The sequence below is a fragment of the Diceros bicornis genome, chromosome 8, assembly GCF_020826845.1.
Source record: "Diceros bicornis minor isolate mBicDic1 chromosome 8, mDicBic1.mat.cur, whole genome shotgun sequence".
Lineage (NCBI taxonomy): Eukaryota > Metazoa > Chordata > Mammalia > Perissodactyla > Rhinocerotidae > Diceros > Diceros bicornis.
Genome location: NC_080747.1, coordinates 7104210 through 7128026, shown reverse-complemented (window position 1 = coordinate 7128026; position 23817 = coordinate 7104210). Strand labels below are relative to the sequence as shown.

Below are 23817 nucleotides of genomic sequence, written 5' to 3'. Positions count from 1 at the left end.
TGCTCCCCCTCCGCCTCCAGCCCAAGGGTGCCCTCCAAGCCTCCATCCGGGGGGCGCTCCCATCCCCCTCGCCACCCGCCACCCGCCCCAGCTCCGGGCAGGCGCAGGGTCCCCGGGGAGCGCTCCCCCGCGTCCGCCCCGCGCTCCTTTGTGCGGCCCCGCGCGCGCTGCGTCAAGAGGCGCTGCCGCTGCCACACGCACACACTCACCCGCGCACAATTAACCCCCGGGAGCGGCAGGAAGGGAGGCGGCGAGCGGGAGGAGGGAGCGGCCGGAGCCCAATCGCTCGGCTCCCCCGCCCCGGCCCCGCGCGCGGCGCCGCCTCCGCCATTGCTGCGAGCAGGAGCGGGCGGCGCGGAGGCTCGGAGCGCGGTCGGAGCGCAGACCTGCCGGAGCCGGGCGTGGGGTGAGTGCCGGCCGGCCTGCCGGGCCGCGGGGCCGCGGGGCGGGACCCTTCCCGCCGGGGAGCGGGGTCTGGGGCCGCGCGTCCCCTCGGGTGGAAGGGACGGGGGTCTCCCGGCAGTGGCGCCAGGACGAGGGACGCGTCTAGACGGGCTGGGCAGGGGCGGCGTCCCCTCCCCCAGCCGCGGTGCGCCCCTGCGCCCGGCGCCTTTGTCCAGTGGGATGAGAGCCTATAAATACACAGCACCCCGCCCCCCTCGGGCCGTGACCGCCGCGTCCTCACGACCCCTCCGCGGAGACCGGCGAGCTCGCGGACGCAGGGACAGCGGGTGGCTCCGGCTGGCCGTGACACCCCCCCGGCCCTCCCTCCGCAGGCGGCAGCCTCGGGTCTCCCGGAACGATGGTGAAGTTGGGGAACAATTTCGCGGAGAAGGGCACCAAGCAGCCGCTGCTCGAGGATGGCTTCGACACCATCCCCCTGATGACGCCCCTCGATGTCAATCAGCTGCAGTTCCCGCCCCCGGATAAGGTGAGAGGCCCCCTGCACCCCCGCGCTGCCGGGTGCGCACCCCCAGATCTCGGGCGGCGACCGCAACAAAAGAAACGCGCCGCGTGCGCTGGAGACGCGAAGTGGGGCGGGCTCGGGCGGCTAGAGGAAGACCCAGGACGACGACGTCCCCGCGCGCGATTCTGGATCGGGTGACGCGGGGGCGCCCTGCCTTAGATGACAGCTTCGTGCTGACAATGGAACGCGGTTGGGGAAAGGTCCCTTCTTGATTTTCTTGGGAGTCGGGTCAGAGAGAGGTCCCCCGCCCCACAGCCGCCGCCCCCAGCCCTGCTCCTCCCTGCCTCTGCCCAGGGTACCAGGGGGCTGTGGGCCTGGGGTGAGCGCAGGGGCTGTGCGGCTGTCCCTTGTGCCTTTCCAGGTGGTGCCGTTTCAGCCCGATTTGCCCCGTTGCGGTGGGGAGGCCCCTCTCCTTGGCCAGATGGACCCTCCCGAGGGGCTGCCTCCCTCCATCCCCGCCTCCCCCTCCCTCCCGGATGGCTGTAGATGCTGCAGGGGGTACGCTGCTCTCCTGCCGCCTCCTTCCCTCTTTGTTCCTTTTGTGAAATCTCCAAATAAGTGCTGCGCGCGCAGTGTCAGTGTAACTGGGGACAGCCTTTCATCACCCTTTCCCCAAAGTCGGGTATTTTTTTGCTGAATTTAAAGAATCCCCTCTTTTCTTGAATACAGCATCCAGTCAAGTAGTTTCTGTCCATTAAGGATAATGTTTTCAAGAGTTAACGCTTAAAAAGGTAAATATGATGTGTGAAAGTCTAGACGGTTGTATTGTAAAACAAACCTCAAACATGAAGCACAGCCTGCCTGCTGACCGCCCTGCTGCTGCTTCAGAACCCCCAGCCGGAGGAGGCCCGCTCTGCTTATCGTCTCATTCAGTCCCGGGCAGGGAGCTTCTGACTCAGGGCTTTGTATCTGAATCCCCAGTACTGCTGATTGCTGGCCGCAGGGCAGGGGTGAGGATGGGGGATGTCCCTGCAGAGGGTCCTTCCCTTCTGGAGGATTCCTTATTCCCATGGTGGGCCCTTTGAGTGGTTTTGATCCCCCCAGCTCTATTGTCTGTGTTTTGGGTAGGGGTGGGGCGGGGCAGGAGCCAGGCTGGCAGCAGGTGTTCAGTTCAGGAAGAGGATCAGCTGGTCACACCTATGCACATGAGCCACCGTGGGGCCACTCCAGACACTGCTGGTCCTGAGGAGGCTCCTGTGCAGGAGAGGCAGGGCTGCCTGGGGCCTCGGCTTTGGCTCCCCCTTCCCTGTCTGGGCACGGACTTGCCCAGTGAGCACAGTCTGGCCCTGCTGTCCCCTCCATCCCCTCCCGCCTCGGCCCCTCAGCCCACCTCTGTCAGGTGATTCCCTCCACTCGGCCTGAGCCTCCTCTTTGGCCCTCAGTCCATTCATTCCAGAACTGCCTGGCACACAGTCGGCTTGTGTCAGGGAGGATTTCAGTCAGGTTTGAAGTCCTGGCCAACCAGTCGGGCTTCCAGGAGTAGCCTAGGCAGCTCAGAAAGGTAATGAGTCTCCCGTCCCTGGGCATGTTCAAACAGAGGGGCAACTGGCAGGGATGCTCCAGAGACGGGGATTCTAGCAGGGACCGATGGGTGGGCTAGAAGATTTCTGGGGTCACAGATGAGGAAACCGACTCTCAAAGAGTTTACGGGACGTGCCCAAGGTCACTCAGCTGAAGGCCACGGTCCTCTAGAATGCAGGCAGAAGCTTCTGGCAGGGCCTCTTGCTCCGCTCTGCTTGGAGCCAGACATCTCTCACGAAAGACCTCTTCATCCGAACAGCAGCAACATGTTGCTCACAGCCAGGATTCAGGAAGGCGATGTCACCTGTCCCAGGTGACATGGTGTCTGAGAGGAGATAACTGTTAGGGCTGTAAACAGAATCTGTTCTGAGACTGTGTCCCGAGTGCCAAGGTTCTGGAGGTACAGCAGTGACGGTGGTCACAGAGTGGCGGCACGGTCAGCGCCCATCTTTCCTGACGTTCGTTGATGCTTATGATGCTCCAGGCCCTTGTCCCTGTGCTTGACAGGTTCAATCCTTTAATGCACTGGTGTTGTGAGGGGAATGACCATCATTACCCCCACTTTGCAGACGTGGAAATGGAGGCACAGAGAGGTTAAGGGACTTGCCCAAAGTCACCTAGCCTGTTAGTGGCAGGTGCAGATTGAATCCAGGCCGACGGAATACTGACCGCGCCCCCACTGGGCGCGGGGTCATGGATTCCCTCCTCCTCAGCACAGCCCAGTGAGACAGGCCTTCCTCCCATTTCACAGGCAAGGACACTGAGGTTCCGAGTGGCCAAGTGTGTGCTCAAGGCCACACGGCTGGACAAGTACAGTTGGGACTGGAGGACGGATGGCATAGTGATGCCCAAGTGCTGTCTCAAAAGATGGGCCCCTCGTGGGCTGGGCACCCAGCTGTTTCGCCCTCTGTCTCCACGGCGGGAGAGCTGCCGGTAAAGGAATGAAGGAGAAGGGAAGACAAGAGTGTGGTTTCAGGGTGTGTGGCCCTTGGGGTCATTTTTCAGTGACACCTGGCATGGGACACTTCTCCTCCACTCCTCCTCCCCGCAGCTCGCCCTGGGGCCACAGCTCACTCTGAGCGCTGGGCTGACCAGCCTGACCTGCCAGTTTCCTTGTCCTGCCCTGCGTCCCACCGCCATGGCGGGCGGCTGTCTCCCCCAAACCCGGGCCCCCAGTGAAGGGACACTGTCACCTGGGGAAGGAAGGGCAGGGGTGGCTGGTTCTCTAATCCAGCAGCCACTTGCTGGCTCCTGCTCTGGGGCATGGGGTTTGGGAACTGGAGACACGTCACCCTCGACGCTCTCCTGAACACCTCCTGCCCGGTGGGGACAGAGAAGTAGACAGACCCTGGCGACGGGTGTGATGAGGGCAGTGATGGTGGGGAGCGGGTGAGGCTGATGGGTGCGTCAGGGGTTCATCTGAAGCTGGTGGGGACACGGGGCGGGGCTCGTGTGGGGCAGAGCAGAGAGGAGCAGGTTTCCTGGTTGGAACATGCCTCCCACTTCACAGCAGAGAGTGGACGGGGAGGAAGAGCAGGGAGACGCTCTGGGGACTGGTGTGGGGATGGAGACAGACAGACTGACCCAAGATCAATTTCTGTGAAGGCTGGCTGCCTGCTCCTTCCTAATCCTGGAGGGAAACAGTGTACTCGAATCTTCTCCTGTTCTACCCATCGAGGCATATGGAGACCAGTGGAAAACCCAACGCATCCTCCCCACCACCTGGGCCAGCGAGCGCTTTGGGTGGTGGAGGGAGCACTGCACAAGGAGTCCAGAGTCGTGTTGACTCCTCTTAGCCCTGCCACCCATTAGCTGTGTGGGCTTGGCCAATGAGCTTAACTTCTCTGCGCCTCTGTTATCATACTTCCCTCCTGGGGCTGCTATCAGGATTATTAATAGGTGATTTCTCTGAAAGTCCTGGCACAGAGATTTCCAATAAGTGGTGGCTGTTCTCATTCTCTCTGTGAAATACTTCCTGGCGCAATGGTGACGGAACACGAGTTCCCACACCCCTCCTCTTTGGGCAGACCTGTCTGACACATCTGGCCGTAGCACTGACAGTTTGCTTCTCTGTCTCCTGGACAAGGTGGTCGTGAAAACTAAGACTGAATATGAACCTGACCGCAAGAAAGGCAAAGCGCGTGCTCCCAAGATAGCCGAGTTCACAGTCAGCATCACCGAGGGCGTCACCGAGAGGTTTAAGGTGAGTGGCCCTGGAGGTGAGTAAGATGCTGCTTTGGCCCCCAGGAGGGGCCACCAGCTGCAGAGATGACAGTGGAGCGACTGCGACAGGAAGAGACACCTGGGCGAGATGGCTGGGCAAAACCCACCTTGTGGTTTTTAAAATTTCACCTTTCTGTTTTCATCTTCTGAAATGATCACGTATTGCTTAGTTTTACTAACACAGAAAAGTCACCCCTAAACTTTTTTTTTAGACAAAGGTTATAAAAATGAAAAATCATTTGCTAAACATTAAAATCATTACCTGACAGTTCCAGGAAGGACGCAGACCACAGAAGGGACACAGTCCTGAGCCTGGGTTTGTGCTGGCTCATCCGAGCCGCCCTCCCTGGGAGGTCAGCAGGGTCAGGATAACCCACTTTGCAGATGGGAAGTTGAGGCACAGAGTGATCCAGAGCCCTAGCTTTCAGCCTCCATCCTTCACCACCCCCGACACCACGTGGTGTGGGGCGTGGCGGGCTGGTACGTTCTGTTCACGGGTTGCTGGAAGTGCTCACCTGGGGGAGGAAAGCCTTGCTCTGGATGGTTCTTCAGGGAGGAACAGCTGCTGAAAGGGGCAGGGGTCCAGCTGGGTCTGGGGGTGAAAGGCTGCATTGATTGAGGACCAAGTTAGGTTATTGATCTTCTGGAAACTTGTTCTTTGGGAAACACAAGAGACGGTAAAACGGAGGCCGTCACCCGGATTCACGGGGGTGGTTTGGGAGACATGAGTGGGTCTCCAGGCTGTGGAGAGGGGCCCTGGCTGGCTCCCCGGTCCGCCCCACATGGATGTGTGTGCAGTTTGCATGTGCTGGGTACAGAGGCGCTCGCATGCCCTGCAGGTTACCAAGCACCTGCACAGGCAGCGTCCTTGTCTGTCTCCACAACCACCTGGGGATCGGCTAACAGACGGCCGTGGAGCCTGGAGAGGTGAGGTGGCTTTGTGGGGTGACTGGGGAGCCAGGGATAATCTGCCTTTAAGTCCCTCCCCTCTCCCAGCGCTCCACGCTGCCTCACTGGGCTGGAGGAAACTGTACGAGGGCCTGCGTGGCTGGCGGATCCCCTCAGAGTTGCAGTCGTGTGTGTCTGTGGGTTGTTGACTCGTGTTAGCCCACCCGCTCCTCCCAGCACCCTGCCCGAGAGGTAGGCACGATCAGGATAACCCATTTTACAGATGGGGAAGTAGCAGCACAGCGAGGTCCGCGCTGTGGTTTCTGCTGGTGGTCTGAGGAGGGTGTGTGGGCTGAGGCTCTTCTGGTGGCTCCTGGCTAGGCAGTTCACAAGTGTTGTGAGCTTCATGGCTGGGACCAGGTTGACTGACCCGAGGTCAACATCTCTCTTCCGCTCCGGCCACTTAGCCGGCTTAGTGTGTGCCTCCTCTGCCACCCCCACGACCTGCCCTGTCTGTGCCCCGGGGTCGCCCCCGGTCAAGGCAGAAGTGCCCTCGATTTCAAGGTCGTGCTATCCTCCGATGGCCGACACCATCTGGATATCTGAGCGTGTCTGGGTCCCTCACCCCTGATTTGACCTTCGCCTCTCCCAGCCCCAGCATTTTAGGTCCCCGCAGCGGGCCGCCATGTGGCAGTTGAACGGCTGTGCCTTCATCTGTTGAGTGTCCATTGTGTGCCAGGCCCTGTCCCCCACTTCCGGTGTCCTTCGTGTGTGCTTTTCCTGCACGCTCACCTGACGCAGGTCCCCAGTTCCCTTGTTTAAGGCGTGGGTGATGCACACTGGCCTCCAGGGCTCTCGGCAGCCACAGCTGAGCCTCTGTGGTTACCTGGCTCCCGTTGCCCAGGACCTGAGGGCCTGGAAGACCCGTGCCTGTCCCCGTGGGCCTGGCTGTGGGGGCGGGATCCTGCTCATCTCTGCTCTCCCTCCTGGGGATGTCTAAGGAGGTGATGTATGCAGTAGGTGCTCAGGAGATCACTGCACTGCAATGAGCCCATCTCCCCAGTCTTAACAGGCCGGGTGTGTTCATATACTTAGCACCTGTGGCCTCCTTACGGTTCACAACCGCCCTGAAGGGGGCATCGCCAGCCCCTTTCACAGATGACGCTGTTGAGTCCCAGGTGGTCACCAGCGGGCTGGGGTACTCCCCACGATTCCCTGCCTCCGAGGCCGGTGCTTTTCCACCACACCTCCTGCCACACACACCTCCCCCCCGGGCCCACCTTCCAGCTCCCAGACCCCTTCCCCTTCCATCTCCTTCCAGTGCCAGCTCAGATAGCACCTCCGCCGGGCAGCCTCCAGGATTAACCTCACTCTGCTGGTGTTTTGCCACCCTCTGTAAGGAGGCAGTAACAGTATCTAACAGTCACGGAGTGCTCCCATGAGCCAGACTCGGGGTCAAGCTTGCTACGCTTAGTCTCTCATTTAATCCTCATGAAAAGCTCATGAAGTATGCACTATTATTACCTCCATTTTACAGTTGAGGGGACATCAAGGCAGAGAGCTTGAACCTGGTGGCCTGCTCTTGGCTGTGACACCTGAGGTCACGTGGCTTCTGCTGGAGACCAAGTTTGCACGGGTGCTCTTAGCCCAGGCGCCCCATCGCGCTGTGAGATTGTTTTGCTCCCAAGAATCCTTTCCCTTTGTTCATTTGAAACCCTTCCCAGTGACTGCGCCCTGGGGCCCTCGATCTGGCCCCTTGACCACAGGTCACCCCCCTTCCCAGCAGCCTTCGGATGTATGGGGGGCCCACGTACCCCGAGTCCTCCCCAGTGTAAGCATCGTTTTCTCTTGTCCCTTCCATTTATGTCACAGTGTCCAGGGTCCCTTTACCCCAGCGCCCTCCTCTGAGGGGCAGCTCTTGGCCTGTGCTTCTCTTCAGGCATGAGTCCTGTGACCAGGTGTCCCCGTGAGATCCAGTGGGGTGGCCTTTTGAAGCAAAGGCCCCTCGACCTGAGTTAGTAACCTGGGAGGGGAAACCAGGGCATAGCAGCCCCCCGAGACAAGGTCAGGCAGAAATGAAGGCTCGGGGACTTTCAGCACAGATGGCACTTCCTCCTCAGCCCCTCTGTGCCAGGCAGGATGAGAGCTCCTTCTTGCCTTCCCCCCGGGGGTGAGTTCACGCACAGTAACAACTTGCTGGTCAGTCGATGACTATGCTGCTGGCCTGGAGTGAGTGGGGACTCATGAGGTTTCCAGGGTCTGCCTGCAGGACTCTTGCTTGTTGAGTAACTTCAATGGCAGCTCCCGACGGAGGGCTCTCTCTGGGCCACTCGGAGGTGTCACTCGTCAGTTCTCACCCCGTCGGGCAGGTGGCCTGGCCGAGGTCACACAGGCAGGGAACGGCAGAGCGAGATGTGAAGCAGCTGGCCTGGCCAGCTTGACAGGGAGGCCTGCGGGCCAGACTCACACAGCTGAGCAACCTGCATTCTGCGGGCACCTCCTGCGTTTGTTCCAAGGCCCTTCTGGACAGGGAGGGAGATTCACCCAGCTCCCTGTGCACCGGAGGTGGGGTGTGTGCTGAGAGGCAGCCTCCAAAGCACGGTTCCTCCCACGGGGGTCTGGGGCCACTGGCGTCAGAATCCCCTGAAGTTCCATTTCAACAAAGGGACCCTGGACCCTAGGAACATGCACTGTAACAAGCTCTCCAGATGATCATGTCTGCTGAGTTTGCGACCCTTTATGGGTGGGGTGCATTCTAGCACAAGGGCAGGGCAGGCTCAGGAGGGCTGGCACCTTTTGGAAATGCTAAGAGTGCCTGCCCTTCTGGAATGTTCTCTCCGCCTTTTATTGCCCAGTTACGTTTCTAGCTCCTCTGAATGCACACACACCATGACGCATGCAGCTGGTCGAGGGTTGGGGCTCTTCCTGAAAACTGGGAAGCGTCCAGGGAAAAGGCCGTGCTTGAGATGAATGTGTGATGAAAGCAGGATCTGCCCCCGAGGTCCTGGCCTGGGGTCAGTCATGGCTTCAGTTGTGACAGAATGTCTTCCTCATCCTGTTGGTGACGGAGCAGCTTCCATGTGGCTCCCCAGCCTACCCGTCTCCTCAGTTCTTTTCATCTCTGTGTGTGAATCGCAGGAATGAGATTGTGCCTTTCAGCTGTCGAAGCCACAAGTCGATAACGTCCTCCTTTTGTCTCTAATTTGTGTAGTTCAGGAGCGAGGCGCCCGCCGCTCTGCACCTCAGCTTCGTATACCTTTGGATGGCATCCTTGAGATGAGATGTCTTTTTGGATGTTACTTTATGGTTATCACACGGGGATTAATCTCTTGGCTATGAGGTTGCTAGGCTGGTTGCTAGGTAACTGCTGACTGGGGAGCGGGTTTTGTGAGACTCCGCCACCCTGGGACTGCAGCATGAATCACCCAGCGGCGGCCCAAAGTCTAGGCTTCTGAGGAGGTTAGTGTCAACGAGGAAAGCGGTCGTTTAATTAATTAGAGGTGTATTTATGCTGAGAATAAACATGGGCTGAGATGTTTCTCAAGTGAACTAAACCGAAACATTTTTTTAATTTCACGTTCCCACTCACCCATGCAGAGCGGCATGTTGGGGTGCTGCTGCTTAACGCCCTCTCCCTGATCTTGGAAGATGGAGGACCCATAATTAGGCAGATTAAAGGGAGGTTCCGTCAGGGCTCTCCTGCGCCCTTCATGCTTTGTGGCTCCCGTTATGGAGAGCTGCTGACGTTTCTGAGATCTGCACGCCCTCTCTTTGTGAGTCAAGGGTTGGATGAGCAAATGCACCCCCTTACCTGGTACCATGTTGTCTTCAGGGCTTTAGAAGATTCCAAGGTCGGCCTTGAATGTGAACGTCTACCCTGGGCAGCACAGAGTGGGGAGAATATCCTAAAGGAGACACCAAGTTTGTCTGAATGGTCCCCATTGTTGGCAGGCGTTGCTACAGTGGGGGTGTCCCTTTGCATCCTGTCACAAATGATCCTGTCGGTGGTTTGTATCTTCTTCTCATATCCTTAATGACCTTGAGCTTCTTGTGCGCCCGTCTGTTTTCCACACTCTCCAATAATCCCCTGGTGTGTTTCAAGATGCATTTGTTAAATATTTATGAACAGCGACACCATTTCCTTGGCATTCAGCAGTGGGGGAGGTCTTCACGCGGTGGCACCGGAGATCCTAGAAACGCATTTGGACACCCCCGTAACCTTCAGCTGAGCATCTTGCGGGATTTGGCAGCCGGATTCTGCAGTCGCAGAGCCCACGGTTTTCTGGCCCTGCTGTGGAGTGGGGACTTCATCCAGAATCAGATCATAGTGGGTTGAGTCATCTTAGGGGGAAGGTGTTTGTGTGTTCACTTTTGTGCGTGTTACCTAAAATATTTGGTGCTGTAAACACTCGAAGATGTCAGGATTCATCTTATTTTTCAAGATTTTTTTTGTTTTTTTACTGCATTACTCAGCAGAAATGCACATGCCCTTTTCTCTCCTCCTGAGGGTGGAGGACAGAGAGAGGGGAGCAAGAATGACCCAGCCGCCATCGACCCAGGGCCTGCTCGGCTCCAAGCTGCACGAGTATTATTTCTTTTGGTTTTGGTAACAGTCTTGAAGGCTGATCTTGCTGTCCTGACTTTGTAGGTGGGGAATCAAGGTCAGCGTGGTTAAGGAGCAGGCTCAAGGTCACCCAGCCAGCCAGGGGTGGAAGGAGGATTCGGGCCCACGTCCATATGACACCAAGCCCACCATCGCTCTCTTACGCACCAGCAGCTGCGTGGGATCCGTGGGGCGACTGTCCCCTGCTGCAGACTTGCTAGTTCCCATTCCACCTGGGCAGTGACCCCCGGGAGACCCCCAGCAGGAGAGGAGACCCCAGGCTGGAAAAAGCAGATGAGGACACAGCAAATTCAAATGGTACTCAAGCCCCTAGCCTATGAAATGGGTGATGACTAATTCCCAACTCATGGTGACCCTTTAGAGAACTGGGACCGGGACCAGGGCCTTGTAAGTTGAGTGGCCACATAACTTATGACCCTGACTGGGACACCTCTGAGGACAGCGGACACTGTGCATCTGGGCTGCTTGGGCAGTAACCTTGAGCCAGGACTGTCCTGAGTATCTAGGACACGGGCCTCCTTATAAACTCCTTCAAGAGTTCATCCCAGGCCCCACATCCATTTTGTTTCCATTCCTGGCTGTTCTTTCCAGAAAACTGCCCTCGGATCCCTCTTGCCCCCGGGGCAGGGCTGCGCTGGCTCGGGCTTACCATCTCGTAAGGACCCCGCCTCAGCCTGGGCCAGCCCTGGCCTCTGGCCCGTCTTTTTTAATTGTGGTAAAACAGACATAAAATTTACAATTTTCAAGTGTTTAATTCAGTGACATTTAGTACATCTGCCGTGTTGTCCAACCACCACCACTACCTAGTTCTAGAACATTTTCATCACCCCAAGTCCCCTCAGGCCTAAGCAACCAGTAATCTGCTTTCTGTCTCTGTGGCTTTGCCTATTCATACACATGGAATCATACACTGTGGGGTCCCTTGTGGCTGCTTCTTTTACTTAGGATAATGTCTTCAAGGCTCACCACCTTGTAGCATGCATCAGTACCTCATTCCTTCTTATGGCTGAGTAACATTCCATCGTGTGGATGCGCCACCTTTTGTTTATCCATTCATCCACTGATGGTTGTTGCCACCTTCTGGCTGGTGTGAAGACTGCTGCAGTGAATATTTGGATACAGGTTTTTGTTTGAACACCTGTTTTCAGGTCTGTGGGGTCTATACCCGGGAGTGGAATTGCTGGGTTATGTGGTAATTCTGTGTTTAACATATTCAGGAACTGCTGTTTTCCAGAGTGGCTGCACCATTTTGCATTCCGACCAGCAATGTCAAGGCTTCCAATTTCTCTACATCCTCGCCAGCAGTTGTTACTTATTTTTTTTATTGTAGCCCTCCTAGTGGGTGTGAAGTGGTGTCTCACTGTGGTTTGGATTTGCATTTCTCTGATGGCTAATGATGTTGAGCATCTGTTCCTGTGCCTGTTGGCCATTTGTGTATCTTCTTTGGAGAGATGTCTATTCAAGTCCTTTCCCATTTTTAATTGGGTTGTCTTTCTGTTGTTGAGTTGTAAGAGTTCTTTATATATTCTGGATACCAGATCCTTATCAGACATATCATTTACAGATATTTTCTACCATTTTGTGGGCTGTCTTTTCACTTTCTTGCTAGTGTTCTTGAATGCACAAAATTTTTTAATTTTGGTAAAGTACCATTTATCTATTTTTTCTTTTGTTGCTTGTGCTTTTGGTGTCATATCTAAGACACCATTGCCAAATCCAAGGTCATGAAGATTTACCTCTGTATTTTCTTCTAAGAGTTTTATGGCTTTAGCTTTTATATTTAGGTCTTTGTTCCATTTTGAGTTAATTTGGTATATGGTGTGAGGTAGGGGTCCACCTTCATCCCTTTGCAGACAGATCCCCAGTTGTCCCAGAACCATCTGTTGAAGAGACAGTTCTTGCCCCATAGAATGGTCTTGGCACCCTTATCGAAAATCAGTGGACCATGGACACACAGTTTTATTTCTGGACTCTCTGTTCTGTTCCATTGATTTATATGGCTGTTCTTATGCCAGTACCACACTGTTCTGATTACTGTAGCTTTGTAATAAGTTTTGAAACTAGGAAGGGTGAGTCGTCCAACTTATTCTTCCCCTTCAAGATTGCTTTGGCTATTCAGGATCCCTTACAATTTCCATCTCTGCAAAAAAGGCTGTTGGGATTTTGATAGGGATTGCATCGACTCTGTCGATCAGTTTGGGCAGTATTCCATCTTAACAATAGTAAGTCTTCCAATCCATGAATGCAGGGTGTCTTTCCATTTATTTGGGTCTTCTTTAATTTCTTTCAGCAGTTTTATAGTTTTCAGTGTACACATTCTTTCACGTTTATTGTGGGCAATAAAACTACAGCAGTATCAGCAATACCTGTGACTGTCACTGTGCAGATCAGAGGTGGTCTTCGTCTCACCCTGCAGTCGTTGCCAAGACCTCGGGAAGTGTCTACTCTCATCGTCCCTTTGAAATCGCAGTCTTGTTTGGTGTGTTAATAAAGAAGCATGTATATGTTACATCACAAATCCACATTTTTGCAATATTTTGATAACAGTATTTCAATATAATTGGTTTCCTTTGCGATCCTAGGTATAGAGTTGTATGCATTTTAAGCATGATTCTGAGAAGGATTTATGGCTTCACCTGGCTGCCAAAGAGGTCAGTGGCACAAACATGGTGGAAACCCTGCACCAGGCTCTCGCCTGACCCCCGCTGTCCCCACACATGGTCTCTTACAGCCCACAGCAGTGGGGGCTGGGCCACTGCGGGCCACCGCGGGACACAGGTGAGAGGACACGTGGCACTGAGTACTGATCCCTGTACTGCAGGTCTAATTCCATTCAGTTTCCTGCTGTAGAGCTTTTACTGACAGATGCACAAAGCGATGTAAATCTAGGGATAATGTAGAATCCCCCCCCCCCAACACACACATGTAAATCAGTGGCAAACATCTGTCCTTCAGCCAACTGGAGACACCTTCCAGCGCTGTGAGAAATGCTAATTTGTCACAAAGGGGCAGCCACCTCCTGGAATCCTGCAATGCCCAGGAACTGTCTGGGTTCCCTCTTCTTGGTGGCACACAGGGGACCTTTGTCACCCAGCTCATGTCCTGTCTCCTGGAGGATGCGTGATGCTCCAGCCACCCTGAACACATCATGTCCTTTGATGCCTCTGGGCTTTGGCATGACCGTTCTTCCTCTGAGACACCCTTTCCCTGTGCTTCCCTGATGAGCTCCTCCTCCTTCAAGACCAGACACCTCCTCCTAGAAGCCTTCTCCAGCACAGTTAGGGGGCCACTTGGAGTGCCCTTTCCTTTCGCAGTTCTCACCTTGCGTTGTGATGAGTTGACAGCACTCGGCAGAGACCACAGCTGACGCTGCTGGGCCGAGGACACTCCAAGGTGGCCGCTGTCAGCTCTCCTGAGAAGGTCCACCGGCCATCGGGGATTCCGTAGATGGGAGAAGGCAGGGACTGGGGGCTGAGGCACTTTTGCCTTTGTGGGCCCTTCCTCCTTAAAAAAAAAAAGAACATTATCGTATGAGTGCTTTGGTTTAAAGATGAATATAATCCAGGCTGGATTCATTATTATATATTCATTAGTATTATATTGTTTCTTTCTTTCTAGTTTTTAAACAAAATTAAAAACCATTTTCTTGAGTCACTAAAGGTATTGTGGGCCCTGGCACTGGGTCTCAGGTGCCTAATAGAGATGCTGGCCCTGAAAGGAAGGCCATGCCTCTAGGGAAATACCCTTCCCCCACCCAGAGGCCTCCTGGCTTGCGTCCCTGGCCGCCAGGTCCACAGCCCCACCCTAGAGAGCTCAGGTGTGGTGTCAGGCACAGTCCATCCACCCAGGCTCTCCAGGGGCCTGTGGAGGGCAGAGCCACCTGGGCCCCACCTCCTTCCCATGGGTGACCATTTGCTTAATAAAACCCAGACCAGCGGCGACTCTGCAAACTGAATTTATGTTCCATTCGACGTGTAGACGCCCCGGGTTGGCTCCAGGCCCCGAGGGTTGCTCTGTGTGGACTCACTGGGAGACGGGCTGCCTGCCACCTGGATCCACTCACTCACTCGCCCAGCACTCGAGAGGCACCTCTCTCTGCCAGACGTGTGGGTTTCCGTTTGTGGGGAGACAGGCGTGAAAGGAGGTGAGATAGTCTCCCGGGGCTGCTGAGAACAACACACATCTATTCTCTCGCAGTTCTGGAGGCCAGAAGTCCTGACTCCGCCTCACTGTGTCTATGTCAAGGTGTCCGCGGGGCTGGGCCCCCTCGGGGGGCTCTGGGGACAGTCGGTTTCCTTGCCTTTTTCAGCTTCTGGAGATGCATTGCTCACATTCCTTGGCTTGTGGCCCCTTCCTCCATCCTCAAAGCCTGCAGCACAGCATCTTCAAAGCTCTCTCTGCTCCATCTTCTCCTCGTCCTCTCTGGAGTAGAATCTCCCTCTGCCTCCCCCCTCTAAGGACACTTGTGATTCCACTTAGGGCCCACCCAGATAATGCAGGCTAATCTCCCCACCTCCAGCTCCTTGACTTAGTCACATCTGCAGAGGCCCCCTTCCCATATAAGGTGATAGGCCCAGGTTCCAGGGATTAGCACCTGGGTATCTTTAGGAGACATCATTCAGCCAACACAGCCGGCTTGCTTTGGACTAGTCATCTGCACGTCTGAGCCTCAGTGTCCCCGTTTGTAAAACACAGTCGGTAGCTGCCTGGCAGGCTCTGTCAGAGGAGCACACAAGCTTGAGTTAAACTGCCTACTGTAGTGCCGAGCACGGCGGACGTCTCCGGAGCCGCAAGTACAGTGGAGGTCTGGCGTGAGAGTGCGGCAGCTGGGGGGAGGAGCCCCCAGGCTCCAGGAATTCCACGCAGAAGTGGGATCCTCCGTTTAGCCCCGTGGTTCTCAGCTTAGACTGCACACAGGCAGTGTCTGGGGAGTTTTAAACGATGCCGCCGCCCGGGTGCTGCTCCCCACCTTCCACGGTCCCTGCTGTGGGCAGGGTCCAGGCGTCGCAGCCTCAGAGCCCCTGTCATTTTAATACACAGACACGGTGCAGCCGCGTCTTTGTGCTCCGGCTGGGTCACTGCAAATGGCTGCTGCCTCTCTTCTTGCTGACGCCCCAGGGCTCCCAGGACCACCTGGGTGTCCTGCTGGCCCGACTTGAAGGTGGTGCCTTTTCCGTGACTGGGCTTCCGTCGTGTGTGAAGGAAGGTGCTGGACTGGATGGTCTCCGAGGATCTTCCTTGCTCTGATGCTGCAACACTGTGCGGGAATGGGGTTCCAGTGTGCAGCGAGGGCTCACTGTGTCCCAGTGGGGCCCAGCACAGGTCTCCTGGACTCCCCGCTGTAAACCTGGGCGCTGGGCCGGCATCCTCTTTTCACAGCTGAGAGGGAAGCAAGGGCAGGGGGCAGATGCTCTTTCCGGAGTCAATGAGTGTGTGGGCAGAGCAGGCCTGGAGCCCAGGCTCTCGATACACGCTGGGAAGTGAATGGCGAGTTTGTCTTTTGGCCCAGAGTTTTTTGGAATTGGTTGAAAGATGGAGCCACTGGTGGTTGGGGCTCTCCAGGACGCTTACAGTCATGGTGTGTCAATGTAGACAAAGCCTAAAGGATACTCCCAGGGCCCGGAGGAAACAGGTATGTCTGGTTAAATAATTTCACACTTTGTTCTGGAATAATCCTAGTTGTCTCATGGCAGTCATAGGAGGTCATGAAAATCTCCAAACTGGGACACACTTTTATTTCACTTGGATTAGGAAACAACAGATGCTGGGCTATGTGGTGCACACATGCACTATTGGTGTCGAGAGAGGCTGGGATGTTCCAGAGCCTTCCTGGAGGCAGCGGGCCTGTCCAGGGCTTTGAAGGGTGAGGAGGAGAGAAGGCAGTGCAGTCTGGCATGCTGGGGCAGGAATAAGGATGACGGCGGAGACAGAACACCTTCAGGAGAGGTTAGCCCTGGTATTAGGGGCTGTATGAGTTTTCTCGGGCTGCCATAACAGGGTACACTGACTGGGGTGCAAACAGCAGAAATTTATTCTCTCACAGTTCTGGAGGCTAGAAGTCCAAGGTCAAGGTCATGGCAGGGGTGTGCCTCCTCTGAAACCTGTAGGGGAGAATCCTTCTCTGCCTCTTCCTAGTTTCTGGGCGGTTGCGGGCAATCTTGGGCTTTCCTTGGCTTGTAGATGCATCGCTCCAGCCCTCCGTCATCACATGGCTTTCCCTGTGTGCGTGTCTCTGAGTCCAGATTTCCACTTTTTATAAGGACACCAGTCATATTGGATTAGGGCCCACTTAAATGACCTCAACTTAATTTAATCACATCTGCAAAGACCCTAATTCCAAATAAGGTCACATTCACAGGTACCAGGGGTTACGACTTATGTATTGTTTTGGGGGGACACACTTGAACCCCTAACCGGTCCAGCATGTGGGGCTGACAGTATGCTCTCAAACCCTCAATCCCTTGTCATTCTCCTGATAAACCTGTAAGCGCCTGAGGCATTGTTCCCTCTTTAGAGAGGAGATATGCAGGTGACCTGCTCAGTCACACACTTGGCAGGTGGCAGAGCCAGGATCCAATTCTGAGCCACTTGGGAATCTTTCTGGAAAGGGCTGTGGCTCTCTCGTCAGGCCATGATAACCACAGGGGGATACGACGCCACATAGTGAATTGCAAACCCACAGTTCTCTTCGCATCTGAGCAGACTCTGGGGCCCAGGAGAGGCCTGGGGTTTGCAGAGGCGTAGGGAAAGCGAGGGGACAGCCTGCAGGGAAGGGCTTTGCCATGCCGAGTGCCTCCTGCTGACTCTCTGTGGATTTATTTCTTTGCCCTCCTCCCTCAACTATTCCGGGGACTGTCGTGTTCTCACTTCTCGGTTCTGTGAGTTCCTTGGCCATCAGGCCTGGGAATCCTGGATGAAAGGCCAGGCCAGGTTCCAGGAGGAGAGCCCCGAGGAAGTGGTTCCCCACAGGCCTGTGGAGAGCTGGGGGTTATTTTTAAACCTCAACAGATGGGGCGCTGTGAACCAAACGCCAGCGTGGTTTCCAAATTCAGGGGGCAGGTTTAAGGATGCTCCATCTCTCCAGGACTTGAGATCATATTCTTCTTTTTTTGAATTGAGATATAATTAACATATAGCATTATATTAGTTTCAGATGTGCAGCATGATTCAATATTTGTCTATATTGCAAAATGATTACCACAATAAGTCCAGTTAACATCTGTGACCATACATAGTTACAAATTTTTTTTCTTGTGATGAGAACTTGGAAGATCTACTCTCTTAGCAACTTTCAAGTATGCAATACAGTATTATTAACTACAGTCACCGTGTTGTACATTACATCCCCAGGACTTATTTTTATAACTATAAGTTTGTTTATTTTGACCCCCTTCACCCATTTTGGCCATCCCCCACCCCCCCGACCCCTGCCTTTGGCAACCACCAATCTGTTCTGTCTGTTTATGAGCTCAGGTTTTTTTGAATAGATTCCACGTAAAATGAGATCACACGGTATTTGTCTTTTTCTGTCTGACTTATTTCACTTAGCATAGTGCCTTCAAGGTCCATCCACGTTGTTGCAAATGGCAAGATACCCCTCTTTTTATGGCTGAATAATATTCCCTTGTAGAAAATATACCACATTTTCTTTATCCTTTCATCCATTGATAGGCACTTAGGTTGCTTCCATGTCTTGGCTATTGTAAATAATGCTGCAGTGAACATAGGGATGCATATATCTTTTTGAGTTAGTGTTTTCATTTTCTTCTGATATATTCCCAGAAGTGGAATTGCTGGATCATGTGGTAGTTCTATTTTTAATTTCTTGAGGAACTCCCATACTGTTTTCCGTAGTGGCTGCACCAATTTACATTCCCACAAAGAGTGTACAAGAGTTTCCTTTTCTCCACATCCTCATCAACACTTACTTCTTGTCTTTTTTATAATAGCCATTCTAACTAGTGTGACATCTCACTGTGGTTTTGATTTGCATTTCCCTGATGATTAATGATGTTGAGCACCTGTTCATGTACCTCTTGGCCATCTGTATGTTGTCTTTGAAAAAATGTCTATTTAGATCCTCTGCCCATTATTTAATCAGATTGTTTTTTTGCTGTTGAGTTATATGAGTTCTTTATATATTTTGGATATTAACCCCTTAGCAGTTGTATGATTTGCACACATTTTCTCGCATTCAGTAGGTTGCCTCTCATTTTGTTGTTGGTTTCCTTTCCTGTGCAGGAGCTTGTCAGTTTGATGTAGTCCTACTTGTTGCTTTTTCCTGGTGTTGCCTTTGCTTTTGGTCTCAAAGCCAAAAAATCATCAGCAAGACCGATGTCAAGGAGCTTACGGTGTATGTTTTCTTCTAGGACTTTTATGGTTTCAGGTCTTATGTTCAAGTCTTTAATCCATTTTGAGTTAATTTCTGTGTATGGTGTAAGAAAGGGGTCCAGTTTTCCCATCATCATTTATTGAAGAGACCTCCTTTCTCCATTGTATGTTCTTGGCTCCTTTGTCATAAGTTAATTGACCATGTATGCATGGGTTTATTTCTGGGCTCTCTATTCTGTTCCATTAGTCTGTGTGTCTGTTTCTATGCCAATACCATACTGTACTGATTACTATAGCTTTGTAATATAGTTTGAAATTGGGAAGCGTGATGCTTCCAGCTTTGTTATTTCTCCAGACTGCTTTGTCTATTTTGGGTCTTTTGTGGCTCCGTACAAATTTGAGGATTGTTTGTTCTATTTCCGTGAAAAATGCCATTGGAATTTTGAGAGGGATTGTATTGAATCCGTAGATTGCTTTGAGTAGTATAGACATTTTAACAGTACCAGTTCTTCCAATCCATGAGTATGGAATATCTTTCCATTTCTTTGTGTCGTCTTCAATTTCTTTCATCAATGTCTTATAGTTTTCAGTGTACATGTCTTTTACTTTCTTGATTAAATTTATTCCTAGGTTGTAGGAATCTTGATTAAATTTATTCCTAGGATGCAGTTGTAAATGGGATTGTTTTCTTAATTTCTCTTTCTGATAGTTTGTTATTAGTGTATAGAAACAAAAGATTTTTGTAGACTGATTTTGTGTCCTGCTACTTTACTGAATTTGTTTATTAGTTCTAACACTTATTTGGTGGAGTCTTCAGGGTTTTCTATATGTAATATCATGTCATCTGTAAATAGTGACAGTTTTACTTCTTTCTTTCTGATTTGGATGCCTTTTATTTCTTTTTCTTGCCTAAATTGATCTGGCTAGGACTTCCCATACTATGTTGAATAGAAGTGGCGAGAGTGGGCATCCTTGTTCCTAATCTTAGAGGAAAAGCTTTCAGCTTTTCACCAATGAGTATGATGTTAGCTGTGGGCTTCTCATATACGGCCTTTATTACGTTGAGTTACGTTCCCTCTATACCCACTTTGTTGAGAATTTTTATCATAAATAGATGTTGAATTTTGTCAGGTGCTTTTTCTGCATCTATTGAAATGATCATATAATGTTTATCTGTCATTTGTTAATGTGGTGTATCACATTGATTGATTTACCAATATTGAACCATCCTTGCATCCCTAGAATGAGTCCCACTTGATCATGGTGTATGACCCTTTTACTGTATTGTTGAGTTCAGTTTGCTAATATTTTGAGGAAATCATATTCTAACAGGACTTCTTAACTTGTTGTGTGCCATGTACCTCTTCTTGGAATAATGTTTTCAAATGCCTAAAATAAACTATAAAAGGTTACAAAGGACGCCAGTTATATTAAATACAGCTTTCCCCACGGACCACACTGGGGGAGGCAGCCTTGCTGCCTAGACTGTGGCGAGAGCCCCTGAAGCTGCCCTTGCTGCCTCCAGGGGCTGCCAGCAGGTAGATTTGGGGGAGCAGTAGCCGATGTGATGTGGGGAGGAGGCTCGAGTAGGACAGGGCGGTAGGTATGAGAGAGGCTGCACGGCCTGGGCCGAGAGCCAGCTCTGCATCTGCTAGCTGTGCGATCTGAGTGAGGGAATGACAGTGGTGACAGCTGCAGCAACAAGAGTAAAAGCTTCCTTCCATAGCCACCACCACGCCCGAGCGCTGTCCCAGCAGTACTGCATCCAGTCCTTGGCCCTCCCACCAGCCCTGGGAGCCAAGTCCTCTCACTGCCGTTGGCAGGCAGGATCCTGGGCCCAGAGGAGCCGAGTGACTTACTCAGAGTCTGCCTGCAGGGGCTATCCTGTGACCCTGCCCATCTCACCTCTCCCAAGCATTGGCAGGGTGGCTGCTCTTGTTGGAGAGCCCTGCGTGTGCTCTGGGTGCTCTCTCTGCTGCTACATGCCCCTGGGGCCACTGCCCCAGCCCCTTCCTGGCAGATTCAGCTTTCTGCGTCGTCACCCAGCTCAGCTGCCTCTGCAGTCTCCCTGAGCCAGGTGGTTGTGTCCGTGCCACGTGCTGGAGCCACCACTGGAACCCAGCTGGCGCCTTCCCTGTGGGCGCTTTGGGCTCTGAGGCAGCCATGGCTCCATCCTGTCTGTGTCCCTGTGTCAGGCATGGGCTCCATATGCAATATAGGTTGTCCAGACAGACTGGAGTTTCTCTGGTCCTTAGAGAGGGTGACGGCCCTGACAGACCAGGTGAGAGGAGGGAAAAGCGAGGAGGAGCATAGAGATGTTGACAGGGACTGACGGGACTTAGAGACGGGTGGGAAGGGCCTCATCGGAGGTGATATGGAGACTTCTTGCCTGCCTGGGGGTCTGAGGGGCTGTTCCCTGGGCGAGGACACAGAGGGGATGGTGTCGTCCAGGCTACAGAGAGTGTGAGCTGGGGGAGTGGTGGGGCTTGGAGATGGGGATTCGCAGCTGCGGTGGGCATGGCAGGTGGCCTGGGTGGCCGTGCAGAGAGAAGGGAGAGTGGCAAGCTGGGCCAGGAGAGTCTGGATGCTGCTCCTCGTCCTGTCCCAGGGTGTGGTGAGCTGGCCTGGAGTGCAGCAGGGTGAGCTGGAAAGGAGAGCACCCTGGGTGGGGCGAGCCCTGGCACAGCAGGCTGTGTCTTATGGTTCTGAGCCGGCGGGCAGGCTGGCCCTGGCCTGGGTTCCCAGTAGGCAAGACGCAGGCTCAGGGAGGATTCTGAACTCTGGAGATGAAGAGCCGGGAATGGGGTCAGGGCACAGTGATGAGATGAAAACCCCCTGCAGTGCTTATTACGATTCTTTATGGGCATCTGCCCAGTGCATTCCTCCTTCACAGCCACACACTGACTGGGAGGTGGAGAACCGTCGTCCCGTGTTACAAGTGAGGGGACTGTGGCTCAAAGAGGTTCAGGGGTTCCCAGGGTCACACGGCTGGTGAGCTGTAGAGCTGCGGGTGGAACTTGGACCCCAGTGCCCGTGCCTAAGCTGGGTGTACGGGGACACACGGGGCTCCCTCAGGGAAGGAGAGTTACCCATGGTGACCTCAGATATTTCCCAGTGGGGCCCGCGTCCTGTCTTCCCGGTGACCTGCTGTGCGGTTTGTAAAACACTTCCTCGCACGCATCTTCTCAGGTTACCCAGGACCCTGGCCGGAGACGCGGTGGCTCTGAGAGGCTGTACGGTAGCTGAGGCTCCACAGTATTAGGGGAACACAACCCAGGACTCCTGAGCCTGGGGCAGGGCTCACTGCTCTCTGCCTGAGGGTCTCCCCAGATGAGCTGGCCTCTCTGCAGTCTCAGGAAGTGGCAGAGCTCTCTGTGCTTGGTGGCTGCGGAGCTGCGTGTGTGGCCGGGGAAGGAGCTCACCCTCACTGGGCCCTGGGAGGGAAGGTGGGCAGTGAGTGGCTATCATGTATGGAGCCGCTGCCCTGGGCCAGTACCCAGAGCCCCACTGCCTCTGTCTCCTTCCCCCTGCTCGGGAGTGTCAAAGCTGTCCCTCTGCTCACTGGGGTGGGGAGGATCACCCCTCCCTGACCTGACACGCAGTGCCTCTGCTCACCCATTTACCCTCGGGACATGCTCTCGCCCCTGCCAGGTGGCTCCCAGCAGCCTGGTGAGCATCTTCAAGGCCCAGATCCAGTGTCACTTTGTCCCCCTTGCCCCACGCCCTCCAGTTGAGGCAGGATTTCCCACCTCCGTGCTCTTCTTGCACGGTCATGCATTCGTCCAAATGGTACAAAAATTGTCCAGTGAAAAGTGCTTCTGCTGCCCTCTCGTCCCTAGAGACCTCGCGGGTTCTGTGTTTTTGTGCCTCCTTCCAGAGACAGTCTCTGCACATGCTGCTGTGTCTTGGTGCGCCTGTGTGTGTGCGTCTGTCTATGTGTATCTGTCTGGCTGCCCCGGCACACGGTCTTCCCAGCCTCCCTGACGTCCCCGCCTCTGCCCACAGGTCTCCGTGCTGGTCCTCTTTGCTCTGGCCTTCCTCACCTGTGTCGTCTTCCTGGTCGTCTACAAGGTGTACAAGTATGACCGCGCCTGCCCCGACGGGTTCATCCTCAAGGTAAAGCTCCATCTCGCCCTAGGACCCCTTTGCACCTTGTCCTCTCGCTTGACCTTGCAGCGCCTGAGGGACAGGCACGAGAGTAGCAGGGGCCCTGAGCTCTGTAGCCAAGGCCAGCGATGGCGGTCCTCGCAGAAGGTTCCTGGTGGGAGGCCCTGCCGGGAGCAGGGGAGGGAGGCAGAGGGCCAGGGGGCAGGAGGTGTGGTGGGACCCGCAGGAAGGGAGCTCCTGGGAGAGAGCCTCCTGTAAGGCAGGCCCAGCTCACCCCGGGGGCAGGGAGAGCAAGGGGACCATCAGCCACATGAGAGAGGGACGATGTCCAGGGGAAGCCGAGGCGCAGAGAAGGGAGGGCTTGCCCAAGGCCACGTGGATTTGGGAGCAGGGCTGGGCGCACAACCCGCCTGCCTGACGGCGTGTCCCTCGCTGCCTGCCCCGCCGCCGTGCTGCATCGCTGGGCTCTCCATGCTCGAGCCCATGCTCGTGGAATGCTCACTTTGCTGATGTAATGCCTTGTTCCAAAAAGCCTGCAAGTGGCACACAAGCACACATACGGGACAACACGAGTAAATGGAGAAAAGTAGAGGGAGGAAGACGAGGGTGAAGAGACGATGAAGCCAGGAGGAAGTGAGTGCACTCGCCGTGGATTCCCTTTCCCCTACACGCAGCATCTGGGCCCCACATTTGGTTGTGAACTTTCCAGAGCCAATGTGAAGAGGAAGCGCGATCATTTCCAGGATTTGGTGTTGCTGAAATTAAAGCAGGAGAAGCCCGACTGTTGGTGGTACTAAGCACAGGCGCCAACAGCGTGGCTTGTCAGCTGTCCCCGGTGGCGGTGGTTTGGGTTTTGCTGATGGGGGGACACAAAACCCTTGCCCGAGGCAGCAGGCCAGGCTGGAAATCTTGGTTCCAGCCCAGCTCTTTCCCTCCTTCCACATGGCGCTCTGCTCAGGGCTGGAATACGGCCAGGAGCCAATCGGGTAAAGATCCCCACCTTCTAGAGGCTCCCTGACATTCTCAAAAGAAAGGTTAAGTCAACTGTATGCTGAGTTAGGAGGTTGTAAACACTGGAAGACAAAGCAGAGCAGGGTCGGGGCTGCAGTTTCTAGAAGGTCAAGTTCGAGCAAGGCTCACAGGCCCGTGAGGGAAC

At 54.1% G+C, this 23817-nt stretch overlaps 1 protein-coding gene across 1 annotated transcript in view; it reads left to right on the top strand.

The window, feature by feature from the left end:
* The first annotated feature begins 280 nt into the window (after window positions 1-280).
* The window catches only part of NSG1 (neuronal vesicle trafficking associated 1), a 31421-nt gene continuing 7884 nt past the window's right edge, over window positions 281-23817 (top strand). Inside the window, exons 1-4 of the mRNA XM_058546718.1 lie at window positions 281-406; window positions 777-931; window positions 4575-4691; window positions 22560-22670. Of these exons, the coding sequence (XP_058402701.1) occupies window positions 803-931; window positions 4575-4691; window positions 22560-22670 (357 nt within the window). The 5' untranslated portion in view covers window positions 281-406; window positions 777-802. The remainder of the gene's footprint in view (window positions 407-776; window positions 932-4574; window positions 4692-22559; window positions 22671-23817) is intronic.